Below are 17116 nucleotides of genomic sequence, written 5' to 3' on the forward strand. Positions count from 1 at the left end.
GTATATTTATCCATATGAAACATAGTTAAATGTTTAAATTGATACATTTTTAAAAGTTAACGGTTTAAATTGATACAACTCTCAAAGTTTAAGGTTTAAATTGATACAATTATTAGTTTAGGGTTTAAATTGGTACAATTCTTAAAGTTCAAGGGTTTAAATTGGTACAATTCTTAAAGTTCAAGGGTATAAATTGATATTTGTCCGATATATTATAGTCGGTGGATAATTTCCATGACTATTTTCTTTCTTTCTTTATGGAAATTAAGGTGACTACTCTAACTCCCTTAAATTATCTACCATTTATTTTGTAATTAATAAGGATGTGATATGAAGTTATGATACCCTACATTTACCAGTTGAAGGTTTGAGTTTTAACACTACATTTAATAGAAATAAAAGAAAAGTGATAAGAAATGATTGAATCTCTAGCTACCAAATTAATTATGAGTAGATTAGAATTAATATAAAATATTAAAAAACAATTAATTATTTTAAAGCTTATTTAAATACTCATGGATAATATTAATATGAGTAGAAAATACTTGTGCTTGAAAATATGTGATCCTGTACAGCTAGCACACAAATGGATATATATGAAAATATATAATAATTTGTAGACAATAGTTCAATTTTTAAGAAATGTTTAAGATAAGTATTTATTGATTGTATGTATAAAGTCCTGAACTTAGCTAATTGGAATATCAAAGATCACATAATCCTTGGGTGGGACATTGTCAATGGCCGTCTTTCTTGCTTATCAATAATCTTGTTTTCTAATCCTCTCAATTAGCATTAAGATTAAATTATATTTCATAATTTAATTTAGTACCTTCTAAATAGTTTTTACATTTTAAATATTTCCGTACTTTCAATATATAATTTTTCACTTCATCAAAGATGTATATGAGAAATATAGAGAGTTGACAAATATACAAGCTATATATATATATGAAAACATGCCAATTTGAAGTAAACAAAAACCATCTTAATCACCAAAATTTAAACAAAATGTTAACCTAGTCTTGTTTGCCTTTTTTTTTTAGATATTGTCAAAATATATATATATATATATATATATATTTATATATTGTAATAATAAACATGTATTTCCCCTCTTTGTTTACCAACTGCAACATTCATTTCGGCACGAATACGTTCCCATTCATATGAACACATACCCATACTCTTTAATTATTTTTTCTATTTTTTTAAAAAATCAGTAGATAAGATGTCACATCCCAAATAAACAAAACAAAAAACACACACGTATACATATATTATCTTAATTAGAATTTAGAACTTAGAATTATAATAAATAATTAAATAAGCAAATGTATTAAAAGGAGAAAATCTAATTAAAACATAAGAATCCGAGTTTCTTCTACATTACAGACACAAGGGCCCTCCAAAAACCAAACCTAAAACCCTACCAAGAGAGAAAATAGCCTGCAAAAAGTACTCCAGAAAAAAAAAAAAAAAACCATTTTTAACAGAGGGAAAAAAATAGAAGAAAGAGGTGAGACAAATAAAAGTCCATAGCTCTCAAAAAAAATTTACCCCTCTGAAATGGGTTTTTATTACATTAAAATTTACAGTTTTTTTTTTTTTTTTTAAATAATTTTTTTTATCGGAAAAAGGGAAAGAAAGATTAATCAATCTAAAAAAGACTCGTCTTTTTCCAAAGTTTTAATGGAAGTCCAGCAAAGCTTGTCTCAGATTCTTCACAACATCCTCCACTGTCAAACAAAAACCAACATCCACCTGCCATCATTAAACAAACAAAAACATTAATCTCCTCAGCAAATTAATCAGATAAATGATATGTATCAATAAAAAAATTTAATTAAAATAAAAAGCTTAAAATCATATATAAATTACCTGAGCAACAATAGTGATATCGAGCTTGGAGTGGCCAAATGGCAAGGCAGAAGTGTTGAGGATTGTTAGATTATTGAGGTTCTCAATTTTGTTAAGCAAATAGGAAAGACAACCTTTGCGTTTTTGGCAGTGGATTCTGATAAGAACATCCTTGTTTGAGAACCTTGCTTCTATCTCCGGAGCTGGCCCGCCAGTAAAACTGTTATCGTCCGACTCATCGTCGGGGGAGGAAACCTGGAGGCTTGTTCTTTTTACACACGCAGTCGATTGTGCCTCCGACATTTTGGAATTTGGTTGTTCCTCCACCACTTTCAAACGCTCTTGAAGTTCTTTCACATGTCTTATGGCTCCTCCCAAGATCGAAGCTTTGTCTACCTGCCAACACAAATGAAATAGAATAAGGCTACGATTTTATCCTTTTTTTAGAAGAAGATATTACGTGAATGAGTAGATCCACTTGAATAACTTAATTTTATCTTTATTTCTTTTTTTAAAAGAAATTTATGCTTATTTTTCTCCTAAATTCCAAACTTTAGTTCTAACCCTTTCTTTAAAAAAAAAACATTTAAATCTTATCAACTTTTTTTCATTAGTTTTCAATTTTGGCTAGATTTCTAACTAGTTAGTGAAATGCAAATAACAAAACCAAGAAACTTAGGTTCCATTTAGTGATATTTTTTTTTTTTTTTTTTTTGAAATTAAGTTTATTTCATCAATATTTTAAAGATAATTTACAAATTTTTTTAAGTACGATGGTTGACCTCTTAGACAAATTCTAAAAAAAAAAAAAAAAAAAAATATTTTGAAAATTACGTTTTTTTAGTTCTCAAAATTTGGTTTGGTTTTGTAAACCAATGATGAAAAGTAAATTACCAAGGGAGAAATTTGAAGGTGGAAGTAATGTTCATAGACTTAATTTTAAAAAACAAAAACAAAAAATAAAATAATTACAAAATGAGACCTTAAAGATAAAGTTAATGTTTTAATTTTTGAAAACAAAATGATTACTAAACCAACTTAAATCTTCTGTTTTTAAGAATATGACTATAAATTCAAATCTTCCTATAAGAAAGTTACATAAAAGCCACTCCAAAGAAATTAAACGAAAATGAAAACCCAATTTTCCAAAACTAGAAATTCAAAATGGTTTTCATACTATTTGAATTCTCTGTCTAATCAATTTTTACTGTATATTAAAAAAAAACATGTCTGATAAATTCTTAAACTAACATTTTTGTGTCTAATATATTTGAAAACTTAAAAATATGTGAGATGTAATAAAAATCCATTACACAAACAACTGAAAGTTAGAGTGTGAGATAAAACTAAAACCTAAGTATTAGACAGTTTTTACCGTCTCTCAAACTTTGACCCATTTGAGAAAGTAAGAACGAACAAATACAAACCTTTATAGCTTTCTTTCTAATTTGACCATTACATTCTTAGAGTAATTGAAAAATTAAATACAGACACACAAGTATATAAAAAAATTAGAATGGAAAATTTGTAATGAGGCAAAGTATAGTACGACACCTTGTTAAGGCCAGGGATGAGAGCTGAAAGAGCAATGAATCGTTGGCTAAGTTTCTCTCTACGTTTTCTCTCAGCTATGACATGTTCTCGAGCATGCAAAGGATTTCTATTCATCGACGACGAACATTTCTTCCAACTTTTCTCATTATTATTCCAATAACTTTCACTAATATTTACCGATTCATAATCCATCTCAATTTTGGCCCCCACACTGCCTTTCCCACATTTTGAATTCGAAAAATTTTCGAAGCTAATTATTTGGGAAGTGGATGATGACGAATCTGCCTTATAATTGCCATCAAATATTTGACATTTAATCCCCCCGTCCACCGCCACCTTCAATTGCTTTGTCGGCCTTTCCGTCACCGCAGACGGCGGAACCGGCGACTCATAAAAGTCAGTCCCACTCCAACTCCCACCAGAGTACTCCTCAAATTTGAACTCATCCAACGAAAAATCAAAAGGGTCTACCTTAAATTCATCCATAAACGACGGAGGATCTTCAATTTCCTAAAAAAAAAAATCCAAAACCATTCACCAAAAGATAAATATATATTTTAATTAATTGAATAAAAATTAGAGGTAATTAAAATTACCCATTCAGATATCCATCTGGCTGATGAGATCTCCATAGCAGTACTGAACTCAATGGGATCAAACTTAATTAGAAAGAGCAATTTGATTAATATTGTTGATTTGTGAGAAATAGACAAAAAATGAAAGGGGTTTTATAGAGATAAGGGACACGGTTTTTTTGGGAATGTGGCACGTGTGAAAGAGTGGTACAGTCAACTTTCGGGTTCGTATTTGGTCAATGGATCTGTGAATTGAATTCTCTCACGTTTTGGCTCTTTCTTAAACAAATCTTATTTTATTCAGAATTATGCAATTTTTTAAAATTTCAGGTCCTCCTTTGCAATTCATCTCCTTTTAACCTTTTCTAATTTTTAGTAATGTATAACTCTGCATACCACAAATATAATCAGAGGAAGACTCGTCAATATTAAAATTTAAAACATTGAAATTGATTTTATTATATATTTCTTTTAATAAAATATTGAAACAGAAAAATAATAATGAAAATTAAAGTGATCCATTTTTTCTTCGTGTAAACAAAGTTTAATCATATATAAAAAGGCAGTATTTCATTTCGTTTTTTTGTTATTTTTTTCTTTTCATTTCTTATATTTTTGACTTGTACCATAAAATCCTCATCTATCAGTGTGAACAAATTTGTAAGATGGTGACTGGTGACGGCTGAATGTTTAGAAAATCCGTTGCGGCAAGTACTTTATTTCGTAGAAAGGAATATATTTTCATTTATTAGAATGCCCTCCTCAGTTTAGAGGAGCTACAACAGTGATGGATAAAATTTTATTAAGGTAAATATCAATTTACACCGTTAATTTTGAGGTTGATATCAATTAAAATCCCAATTCTAAACTAATAATTGTATCGATTCAAACTCTAAACTTTCATGAGTGTATCAATTTAAATTCAAACTAGTAATTATATCAATTTAAACATTGAATTTTCACAAGTGTATCAATTTAAACTTGAAGTTTCATAAGTGTATCAATTTAACCTCTCCATTATGTTTTATTTTAATACATCTATGAAAGTTTGGAGTTTAAATTGATATACTTATGATAGTTTAGGGTTTAAAATTGAAACAATTATTAGTTTGAGGTTTAAATTGATACTAACCCAGTTTAGGGCTTAAATTGATATAACTATTAATTTGTAGTTTAAATTGATACAACCTCCAAAGTTCAAAGGTACAAATTGATATTTACTCAATTTATTAAGACTGAATTCTATTATATTATGTTGAGAATTTCACATTGGAAAAATTAAAGGATCTCATACTCTTAATAAGATAGATGAAATATTTCTCTTATTATCATTTTTTTAATATGAAACTCATACTATCAAATATATTATAGTCTACAAACTTGAATTTGTTTGCTTTTAGTTGCTAAAGGTGGTATAAAAACTTATTTCAAATAACTTATATAAAATTTCATTAATTATTTCTTGAAAGGAGAAAAAAAACGCGAAAAACTTTAGAAGTTATGACAAGATGTTTAATATTTGTTTCTAGTTTGAATCAAAGTATGTGTATTGTTAATATGATGATTAATCAAAGTATGTGTATTGTTAATATGATGATTCACACCGAATTACACAAGTTTAATCTTTATGTTTGTTTAAAATTTAAAAAAGTTACTTTTATACCTAACATAAATGATAGAACTGAGATAATCAAATATACAAATGAGATATTTAAAACAAAATTTTAAATATTAAAATCAATTTAAAAATTTAAGACATCGTTTAGTAATTATTTTGTTTTTGAAAATTAAGCCTATAGATACGATTTTCACCTCAAAATTTTCTTCTTTGTTATTTACCTTTCTCCAAAAATTTAAAAAATTAAGTCAAAATTTGAGAACTAAAAAAAGTAACTTTCAAAAAGTTGTTTTTGTATTTGAAATTTGGCTAAAAATTCAAGTATTGTACTTAAAAAGATGCAAATCATTATAAGTATTATAGGTGAAATAGACTTAATTTTCAAAAACAAAAACTAAAAATCAAATAGTTACCAAACGAGGTTTAAAGGTCTAAATTTAGTTGACGTAAAATATATATCATCCATCTTAATATTTCACCAGAACAGTAATAAAAATTAAAAAATATTTGAAAATAGCCCAAATGAACCAACTAAACTAATATACTGTTTATACTATTAATTCGAAGTTAAAAATTTAATTTTCTCATCTTAAATTATATATATTGAAAAATATCGGAGCTTTGCTTATTTTTTATGTTCATACGACGTGGAGGCAACCTCCAGTGAAGTGGCATAAGGGGCACGTGGGAATTGGGGAAGTAGACACGAAGGCGCTGCAGACTGAAGAGTCCAAAGCTGGAAGCCGGCAGGCCCTTTAATTAGGGCATGGTCCTTTAGGATCAGGGACTGTGCGTCCATACAGGTTCGTCGAAATTCTCCCCTGCCCTAAAATTAATGGACTAATCACATCATCCCACGTAAGCCCTACCCACCCCCTCATTTTAATTAATTACATTTATCATTTAATCATTTTAATTTAATAAAAATAAATAATAACTCAAGGCTAGATGAAGTTGAAGGCTTGAAGCCAATTAAAATAAAGATTTTATTCGTGTTTTATAATGAAACGATCTCATTTTATATTACGAGTGATGACTTTACAATAAATAATAATATATTTTCTCAGAGATAAAGTAGAGTTAATGTAATTTTCTCTCTCTTTTCATTTAAAAAAATATTTATGTTTCTTTTCATAATTTATCATTTATGAAAAATTGAAATTGAAAATTATGTCGATTTATTAATCTTACTAAAATTATATGATTTAATGTTACTACTTTCTCCTGAGTTGTAGATTTGTATAGGTCTAAATTTTTATCTTATATTCGAAGTACAATATTAAAATAAATACAATTATTATATAGATATATGAGTTTTTTTTTAAGGATATGGGTATAAGGATTAATAATTAATCAGACTATAAAATTTGATAAACACAATAAATATTCTATGTTAGAAAAAAAGTCATTCACTTAAAAATGTTAGAAAACAAGATAAGTTATCGGTTTATCAATGTCACTTTTTTTAAAAAAAAATTGAAAGAATAAAGTAAATAATTTTTTAATAAATATTTGTTAAAAACATGTGATGCACGAAATTAAATTTTGTTGAACACGAATTTCTTTTGCTGAATGAATATATTTTTTATCCATTCAACATAAATCTACCGAGGAATGAAATAAATGGTGGCTAGAATTATATATATATTTAAATTATCTTAAGTTAAGTTATCATGAATATAAAATGTATCGGACATAGTTATCTTTTATTATTGTCATTTCTTTTACAAATATCAAGTTGAAAATGATAAAATAAATTTCTGAAAGGAAAAAAAATAAAATAAATAACTTTTTAGTTAATATTTTAATAGTTTTAATGCAACGACAACAAAGTATTATTATAATATTCTTCTAAAAAAGTATTATTATAATATTGCAAATGGTCCATTTATTTGATGGGGGTTTTAATCATTTTGTAAATAGATTTTGAAAATCTATCTACAGGGGTTTATTGGCAGTAGCGGACCTCTGGCAGATAGGGAAACTATATATATGAAAATCATATTTAAGTTGAGATGACAAAAATATAATATAAAATAGGAATTTAATGTCCTTTCAAAAAAAAAAAAAAGTTTTTAATCATTTTCTTAAGCAAGGAATTTTCATAATTTAAATCAGGGGTCTATTTTCGATTTCAATCCTTCAATTCTATATAATCTATGAAATTATTAAAAAGTAGCATACTTGAGTATCATTTTCACATTTTTTAACTTATATTTTATTCCTTATATAATCTAAAATTTTAAAGTCTAACAAAATATATACTTTATTTATTATGATTAAATTAAAATATCATTTATTTTCTAAAATTAAATTAACTCGTATTAAATTTAAAATATTCGTCAGATCTTAATCAAATAAACGATCTCAAGAAATGAGGCCACTAAATCAACCCATATCATGTATAATAAATGGAAATAATTTAATTCTTAAGAAAAGCTTGAAGATTAGGTGATTGATTAATTGAATTCCAGGTTATACCATATATACATGTACATAGGATTTCCCATTATTAGCCAGTAAGAAACCAATAAACAAATATATAGGAGACCCCAAGCCATTTATTATATATTTTTTTATATACCATAAGCCCATGTGTGTTAATTCGTCTGTTTAATTGTCTATTTTATTTTATGGGAGCCCTATGATGCAAATTCACATTAAATTTTGATTATTTTAAAATCTAATGTGTACTACTGGCTACTGCTCAGTTAACTGTAGTTGGGTATGTTTTAAACCAGGATTAGTTAGTTTAACCAACACATGTAGTTAATTGAAACACTACTGCGTATTTCGGAATGGGCCATCTGTCATCACATGCTTAAAAGGAACGCCGCTATCTATACCAGATTTCTTCCACATGCCTAAGCTTTGACACGTACTCCGGTGTTATTTGTAGACCTAAAAAGCTATCTAAATAAGAAAAAAAATAGTAATTAAAAAATATTTTCGTCATTTCCTATTTTGATTTCTAGGATTTGAAATTTAAATATGGTTTAAATCCTATTTTTGGTCCCTAAACTTTGAATCTTATTCTATTTTAATCTATATACTTTAAAAAAACGTCTATTTTAGTCTCTAAATTTTTATCCTGAAATTCCTGTTTAATTTTCATTTGCTTCATAGATAGATTTTGATATATTACATTTTTATTCTTGATTTTCTTTTTTTAGTTTAGTTTTCTATTTTTTTTCTAAATTTATACCATGAATCACTTCAAGTCGGGTATGATGAGGTTGTTAAGGATATATCAATCCAGTTAAAATGTTCAGTGTGCCTACTGATCCCAATTGTGAAAAAAAGAACTCGATATTTTACATTTTTATCTCTAAATTTTAGCTCATACTCTCTTTTTGTCTCTAGTATTAAATTTGCTTTAACTAATTGAAAGATTAAATTAATTATAAACTAATTTAGTTAATTAAATCAATTTTCATTAATCTTTTCTAGCTTAATTGAAAATTTAAAATGAAAACTAAAGACAAAATTTAAGAGTAAAGATTAACGATCTTGAAATCTTCTTTTTAATGGAATATGCATGGTTGAGGATCAATGGATGCATTAAGATATTTCAACTAAATTCACACATCCATAACACCCTCATCATATCGATCCACAAAGGAGATCCATTTACTCCAAAAACATATACAAGGAGAAGCTAAAAATAAGCTCAACATTACTAAAGACCGATCTTGAAATCTAAAAATTAAATGAAAATTAAATCATATATACTAAAAACTATAAAAAAAATATTATTACATGTGAAGACAAAGATAAAATATTTATTGAGGATCTCACATTGCACAAATTAAATTAAGGGATCTCACATTAATGTTTTTAAGATATTATATGTTACTCTTTCCGTTATCAATTAGTTTTGAGATAGAATCTTATATTGTCTAATAATATCCAACTTTTAAAAAACAAAAAGGATCCTGGAACATATTCAGATTTATAGATATTTTTTCTCTCAATTTATTTTTAATCAAAATTTTATATATATTTGTTTTTTTGCCCTATTAATTCAAATAGATTTGATATTAATTAACATGATATAACTCAATTGTACAGGGCATATTATTCTCAATCACAAGGTTAAAGTTGAAATTTCTACGCATGAAGTCTCACATCTTTAACCCATTTGAAATTTTGTGTCAAAAAATTAGGGACAATTGCAAATATAACAATCAGACCTAAAGTATTAATAGATATAACCTAATATAAAAAAAAACTACAAATATGGTTAAATTTAGATAATCTATGAGTGATAGACTATATAGTTAGTAAGAGTCAATCAATAATAGATCATATCGTTGGTAAGAGTCTATCAATGATAGAAGTCTATCGCTAATACTCTTTGCCATATTTGTAATTTTTTTAAAATGATATTATATACTTGGTTATGATCCTTAAAAATGATACCAACGGTAATTATCCAAAAAATTATTGTTTTTAGATTTATGTGTAGGATACTTGAAATGACAAGAATTTTGTAATTTTTTTTCTTTTGTATAATATTAATTTGAACACTTCATTTTCATGTATATAAAAAATTTAATAGTAAAAGTTATTGGAGATGGTTATGATCATTAAATAATATTAAATTTGTTTCTTCTTCTTGTTCTTTTTTTCTGATAGAAGTTAGAAATCATTCTTGGTTTATGTCACATAGGTTGTCCTGTTTCATAAAGCATCAAAATCATTTCCTAAATGTGACGAAAAACAAAGATAGTAATATATTAATATCATTACCTAAAATTATATATATTCCCCCAGTAAAGAAAATGTTTTGAATATATTCTAACCTATATTTTTTCCCTTAAAAAAAGAAAGAAAGAAAAAAAAAAGCACTTTCGTGTTTCAGCCACTTCCTACCAAATGCTTTGTTTTTATATATATAAAATAGTGACAACATATATATAATTGAATAAACCACTCGAAATAATGTTCGACGACCCCAAAACTAAAAGTATGCCCTAACCTAAGACAACGTTGATTAAGATAATAAGCTATAATCGATGATCATAATTAGAAGTGATTTGCTTTCACATTCTAAATTGGAAATTTAATTTGAGAGATGAACATTAAACATGTAGCGTTGACAAATAGTGGAGAATCGAAGATCTTGTAAATCTTAGTGGGACATCTTCACTCCATTTATCCGACAACTCATAACTTGTTTGTTTAAATTAAGGAATTTGTTCTTAGTTGTTTTAATTATGATGCAATATGGCTGTCAGATCTATATAATTAGTTGTAATATCTTAAACAAAAGTTAATTAATCCATAAACACAATCTTACAATAACTTTTAGATCCGGGTGCAAAGGAGAGACCCCCAAAAAATTGGAATCAAAAGTAATCTTAAAAGAAAGGAAAAAAAACCAAAGCTTGATTTACAGCACATGAAGGTGTTTTGTTTTCCTAAATTTCCTTAACGTGGTCAAAGATCTGCCCCACGCAAAAAATTGCAATGGAAAAGGAAAAAAAGAAAACACCCCTTAATTAAGGATTCCACAGGCTTTATTATTTTGTTTTTCTCTAAGATTAAGGATTAATTTTGGGGGAAAATTCAACATTTGTAAATTTACACGAATTCAAGAGAAGCTTGTCTTAGTTTCTGCACTAGTTCCTTCACTGTCATTGAAAAATTATCATCCATCTGCAAATTACATAATTAAAGAAAATTAAATTAGTCCCTTAAAGCTCAATATATATCCATAAAATTTAAAAAATTTGCAAAAATGTCAAAAAAAAAAAAAAAAAAAAAGGGAAAGTCTTTATTGAAGTACCTGAGCAATAATAGTTATGTCAAGCCTGAAATTGCCAAATGGTAAGGCATTAGAGTTGAGAACTGTTAGATTAAGCTTCTCTATTTGGTTTAGTATATTTGAAAGACACCCTTTGGTTTTCTTGCCATGAATCCTCAACAGAACGTCTTTCCCGGACACTCTTGCTTCTATGTCCGGAATCGCTCCGTCCGATGACGAGCTGTTTTCCTCCGAGGAATCGTCGGTGACGACGATGGTAGAAATGTCGTCGGATTTTTTCACAAACACCGCCGATTCCACTGTTGCTTTCGCTGCTTGTTCATTTGCAACCTTCAAACGTTCTTGAAGATCTTTGATGTATGTTATTGCATCCCCAAGAATGGAGGCTTTATCCATCTAAGTACCAAAAACCATCGAAGCCATTGAGAATTTTAATATATAAAAAGGTTAAATCTTTTTTTAGAAAGAGGAAACAAAACATACATAAAGCAAGAAATAGAGAAAAAAAATTAAATCTTCACACATAAACTTTTAGGCTGAGCGTTATTATACACTTCTTGAAATTAAATTGCACATACATAAAGGGATTTGATCGATTCAAAATAAATTTTCCATAGTAAACCTTGATCTCATTTGAAACATTAACTTTGATATATACAGTAATGAAAGTATTGTTATATAGCACAATCCCAAAAAAAAAAAAAAAAAATTAGATTAAACTCTCAAAATTTATAGTGTAATTTATTAATAAATTTTGTTATATTTTTAATTCTTTAAGAATGTTGCTCTACACTCAATTATAAGTCCATTTTAATTGTTCATAATTAAATTTAGTATAATCCCATAATCCCATCGGATTACTAATTTAAAGAAGGGAGAAGGGAGAAGGGAGAAAGAAGAGAAATGAAGAAATAAGGAATAATAATAACCTTTTTGAGGTCAGGAATAAGGGCGGAAAGAGCAACAAATCGCTGGCTGAGCTTTTCTCTACGCTTTCTTTCAGCTAAGACATGATCTTGAGCAAGCAAAGGGCTGCGATTATTATTATTGATAGCCGCAGCAGCAGACCTCTTCATTCCCACGCCATGATTTTTTGGGGAACAATAATAATTTGGAATTGGAGTATTATTATTGTTATTGTCATAGCAAGGTTGAGCAACCACCGAAGACAAATCAATGTTTCCAAATGAAATGATTTGCGACGACGAAGAAGAAGCCGCCATCGAAGCAACTTCACGGCTCTTCCCACTACTGGTCCTCGGCTGCTTTGCCGGCGGCGGCGCCGGAGTTTGTACGGAATTCTCTAGATCTATGTGGGATGTGTAGCTTTCGTCGGAGAATGTTTGGAAATTGCTCAGCTCCTCTAATGTGCACTCAAAAGGGTTCATTTCCAAATCATTCATGAATGAAGATTCCAATTCCTAATTATAATTGCCAAAAAACCCAACAACTAAAATCAGATCTTTTCCCCATAATTAGTTTGTGCAACCAAAAAAAAAAAAAAAAAAAAGCTTTTTTCTTTTTTTACCATTTCAGATAACCATTTTGCAGATGAGATTTCCATGGGAAAAATGATGAACTTTGGTGTACTTTCTCACGATCTATGAGGATGAGCTGCAAAAATCAAGAACCAATTTAACAAAACAGGTCAACAAACTAAGAAATTAGGAAGATGAAAAATTAATTTGAAGTTTGTGAAGAAGAAGGAGAAGAAGAGTGAGAGAGTTGAATATTATTATTATTAAGGTGACCTTGAAGAAGCGCTTTGAAAAATGTGAACCGAAAAGCCAAGAATGAAATGAAGTGGAGAAGAAGAATTGGTAGGATTTATAGATGCTACCGTACACGGTTTGGGCTTTGTTATTTGATTTATTAGATACATTATTTTAAAAATTAGATTTGGCACGTGTGAATACCTCCTTCTTGCTTTTTGGGTTCCTTAGTCTTTTTGCTTCAGCTTTGAATTTCCACTTCCAAATCCAATGCTCTCTTCTCTTACCTTCGTTAAATATTATTCATTTTTCAGATTTTCTCTCCTCCACTATTATTATCTAAATTTGTTTCTCTTATTTTTCTTTCATTTTTTAATTTCAAATAACATTACTTGAGTTGATATTAAAAGATGAGAAAAGGTCTGATTTACCCTTTATATTTTTCTCTTTTTTCCCCTTCAAATTAAATTATTGAATGAAGAGGTTATTATTTTTACCATGGGTGTCATTGACCTTGCAATAAAACTACTCCAATATTTTCAATCAAAGATTTTCCCGTAGATACTAAACTTTTTTTTGTTAGTATAAATCTCTCCTTTTCACTCTTTTTCATAAACATGGTTTTTTTTAACAATTAAATTATGTTAAGCTTTTGGGTTGATTGATGATTTAACGTGGTATCAGAACAAGAAGTCAAATCCTTGCAATGTCGTTTCTCTTTTGTAATTAATATTGTTATCTACTTGTTGAGTTTTCTACAAATTTTCAAGTCCACAATCAATGAGAAGCGTTAACGTGTTGATATAATTAAATTTACCATAGTTCATTCACTTAAACTTTTAGATTGATTGGTCATTTAACATATTAAAATATCAAATTCGATATTGTTATTGAGATTTCAATTTTACGAATAGTTAACTTATATGGACTATGACATTTTGTTCTCTATGAATATGTTTAAAAAAAAATGTGAAGAAGTTAGGATATATATGAAAATATCAAAAGAAAAATTGTTAAATATAGAACTTTTACTAATCATATTTCATAGCTAGATGTTGATGAAATGAACTTTGGTTTTATTTATAGGACAATGATTAGATGAGGTTCTCATTTTTATTTAATAATTAAAAAATATTCAACTTTAAAAATAATCTTTTCACATGATAAATTTTGATTAATATGCGATCCAAATTATATAAAGATGGGTACCTGCTCCTATTTTTTTTTTCCTTATTTGTATCTCTATCCATTGTTCCAACTCTGATTAATTCCAACAAAGAAAACTTTTTTTTTCTCTTTTGCAAAGGACCAACAAAGAATAACTTGTAGACCCTAACAATCACCCATATATTACATCAATTTTAAAATTCCATGTATATCCTAATAAAATAGAAATAGTGGTAATATGATTTGAGCATTAGTATAGCTATTAGTATTACCTACGTAAAATATCTAAAAAAGATTCTATATTTCGTTGCTAGATTGTGTCAAATTTCATGAGTGTTATCACATTTTTACCATCAAATTTTGAATTTAATTTAAATTTAATTCATATATTTTAATATTTTATATTTTTAATCATGATTTTCACTAATATCAATTTTTAGTTTTTATAGTATTAACTTTTGATGAACTCAAAATAGTTATGATGGATTCTTTTTAAAATATAATTTATTTTAGATGAGATAGAAAAGTTAATGAAAACTCATTTAATTATAATTACTTTAAATCTTTGAAATTAATCGATATCACAAAAAATAATAAAAGTGTAAGTCTTGAAATTTAAAAGCCAAATAAAAATAAAATTCAAAACTAAAGAATAAAATTTGATCTATTATTGATACTTAGGATCAAAGATTAAAATTAAATTCAAAATTTAAAGATTAGAGCGTTAATTTTAAATTTAGAGATTAAATTCAAAATTGAGTTCCTACTCCCTAAATTTTCAGGCATGGTCATATATTACTGTGAATGTGATCAATGGTGGGTGCTTTATAGAAGTAAGCGACAAATGAGGAAAGCCAAAGTATTGATCAATCTATGCTTGAATTTAGAAAACCAAAGTATCGATATTGTAGCAGTTAATGTTCCATTTGCTGATGCCAAGTACATGGTATGCATAAGTTTAGTCAATGATCAATTTAGGTTTTAAGCATTTAGCATGCAAAACGATCAAAACCAAACGTACATCTTCAGCTGTTTGGTATAAGTAGAAAGAGTTGTGTTCTGTGGGAGGATATTATTCACTTTTGTAGCATGAAAAAAATTAAGTCTTTGACGTTGGTTGTATATACGATGTAGGTAATATAATTTTATTCGTTTAGGTACTCTAATTTTTTATAGGTACCCATTTATTAACTTTTAATCTTTTATAGGTACTTGAACTCAAAAAGAAGTTTCAAAGTACATATTTGTTGACTCATCCTTTATTTGTGTTGGACAAATCACTCAAAAAATTAGGGCTCGGAACCTACGTAGTAGATTAATGACTTCACAACAAAACCAAATCGTTTTTGCTCTTTTTAATCCAGGGTAAGTAAAGTTTTTCTAATCAATTAGTTAAAAGTTCTTGTATTAACAGTAAACATATATTACTTGTATTTTATATAGTGGTCATTGGACACTGCTAGCTATTAACGCATATGATGATATTGTTCATTATCTTGATTCATTACGAACATCATCTCGGATAGATATTAGATACGTAACAGACACATAAGTCAACTTCTTGTCCTATGATAATTTTTGTCATTTTGAAGTTTACTTTATTTTACTATTTTGTGGGTATTTCTTGGTAATAGGGCTATTGCGATCTTTCGATCCCAGAAAAATATTCAAAAAGGTCAGAAACAAACATTAAGAAAAATCGTAAAGGCAAGTATAAATATTTATACGTTAATTAAGTTATATATATGTAGGTTATTCTTAGTGTGTATGCAATATAAATTATTTTAGTTTATTTATTATTGCAGTGTTCTTTACAAGTTGGAACCATTGAATGTGGATACTATGTGATGAGATACACGAGAGATATTATCACTAAAGGGAGCAAAGTAGTCACAGATTCGGTATGTTGTTAATTTAATACATATTTGCATTATTCTCAATTGTTGAAATATATAACATTTGACCAAATAAGTATTGACTTCAATATTTGGGTTTTATATTAGAGTGATACGAGAGACTCGTACAGTCAATTTGAGTTGGATGAGGTACGAGTAGAGCTAGTTGAATTTTTCGATCCCCACATGTGATGGTGACGATCTATATAACTTACAAATTAGCTAGATTGTTCATATATGTTATGAATTTTGTAAACATTTTATGGTCGTAAGTACATATATGACGACAACTATGTTCAAGGATATATATGCTCTTTTGCTAGCTAGGTTGGTGAAAAGTTTTGAATGGTTGAACAAGTTTTAAGAGTTCAATATATGTGTTGTTTGTTTACTTGGTTAATAAAATGATCATCCTCTATATCATTGTTGGACTTCAAAAAAGGAAATTATACAGGTAATTTCTAATAGTACAATTAAAAAAAAAACAAGCTTGACAAGTAAAACGTATCAAGTATTCCTTAAGTTGCCAGTTTTTGGGTGTCAAGAATAAATTACATTTGACAAGTAAAAGTTGTCAAGTAATAAAAAAACTTGATCCATAATAAATGTCAAGAATTTAGATACTTGACACTTACAATAAGTCAAGAGATCCCATATACTTGACAGTTATAACGTATCAAGTAAATTACAACTTGACGCTTTTAGGTAGTAAAAAAATTTCTCTTATTCTTGACACTGGATTACTCGATATTTTTAAAAAAGTCAAGTAACGCTGATACTTGATTGCGAAAAAACGTGAAGTAATACAATTTTTGTAATAGGGATGGTTTAAAAAATGAAGCCAAAATTAAAGAAAAGAAAGTACAAAATGAGCTAAAGAGAAGCTCAAAAGTTTAATACAAGAAGAGCAAACTAAATAAATGCTTCCCAATTAAGAGAGATACCAGCGAGGCCATAATTATGAA

At 27.7% G+C, this 17116-nt stretch overlaps 2 protein-coding genes across 3 annotated transcripts; both read right to left on the reverse strand.

The window, feature by feature from the left end:
* Positions 1 to 1322: 1322 nt before the first annotated feature.
* Positions 1323 to 4111, reverse strand: LOC120074395 (transcription factor NAI1-like). The gene is made up of 4 exons (XM_039027510.2): positions 4011 to 4111; positions 3415 to 3924; positions 1882 to 2256; positions 1323 to 1764 (listed from the first exon to the last, which is right to left on the reverse strand). The coding sequence occupies exons 1-4, from the start codon at positions 4044 to 4046 to the stop codon at positions 1690 to 1692; spliced, it is 996 nt and encodes a 331-aa protein (XP_038883438.1). The 5' UTR covers positions 4047 to 4111; the 3' UTR covers positions 1323 to 1689.
* A 6775-nt stretch (positions 4112 to 10886) lies between these two features.
* LOC120074775 (transcription factor bHLH19-like) lies at positions 10887 to 13178 on the reverse strand. Of its 2 annotated transcripts, XM_090312246.1 has the most exons (5): positions 13129 to 13178; positions 12906 to 12991; positions 12307 to 12798; positions 11399 to 11773; positions 10887 to 11268 (listed from the first exon to the last, which is right to left on the reverse strand). In XM_090312246.1, the coding sequence occupies exons 2-5, from the start codon at positions 12939 to 12941 to the stop codon at positions 11194 to 11196; spliced, it is 978 nt and encodes a 325-aa protein (XP_090168372.1). In that variant the 5' UTR covers positions 12942 to 12991; positions 13129 to 13178; the 3' UTR covers positions 10887 to 11193. The 2 variants fall into 2 exon arrangements, with proteins under 2 accessions (XP_090168372.1, XP_038883949.1); XM_039028021.2 differs by lacking the exon at positions 13129 to 13178 and having other exon boundaries at positions 12906 to 13060.
* Between the last annotated feature and the right edge of the window lie 3938 nt (positions 13179 to 17116).

The sequence above is a fragment of the Benincasa hispida genome, chromosome 3 (assembly GCF_027475165.1).
Source record: "Benincasa hispida cultivar pf3 chromosome 3, pf3_genome.v1.1, whole genome shotgun sequence".
Taxonomy (NCBI): domain Eukaryota; kingdom Viridiplantae; phylum Streptophyta; class Magnoliopsida; order Cucurbitales; family Cucurbitaceae; genus Benincasa; species Benincasa hispida.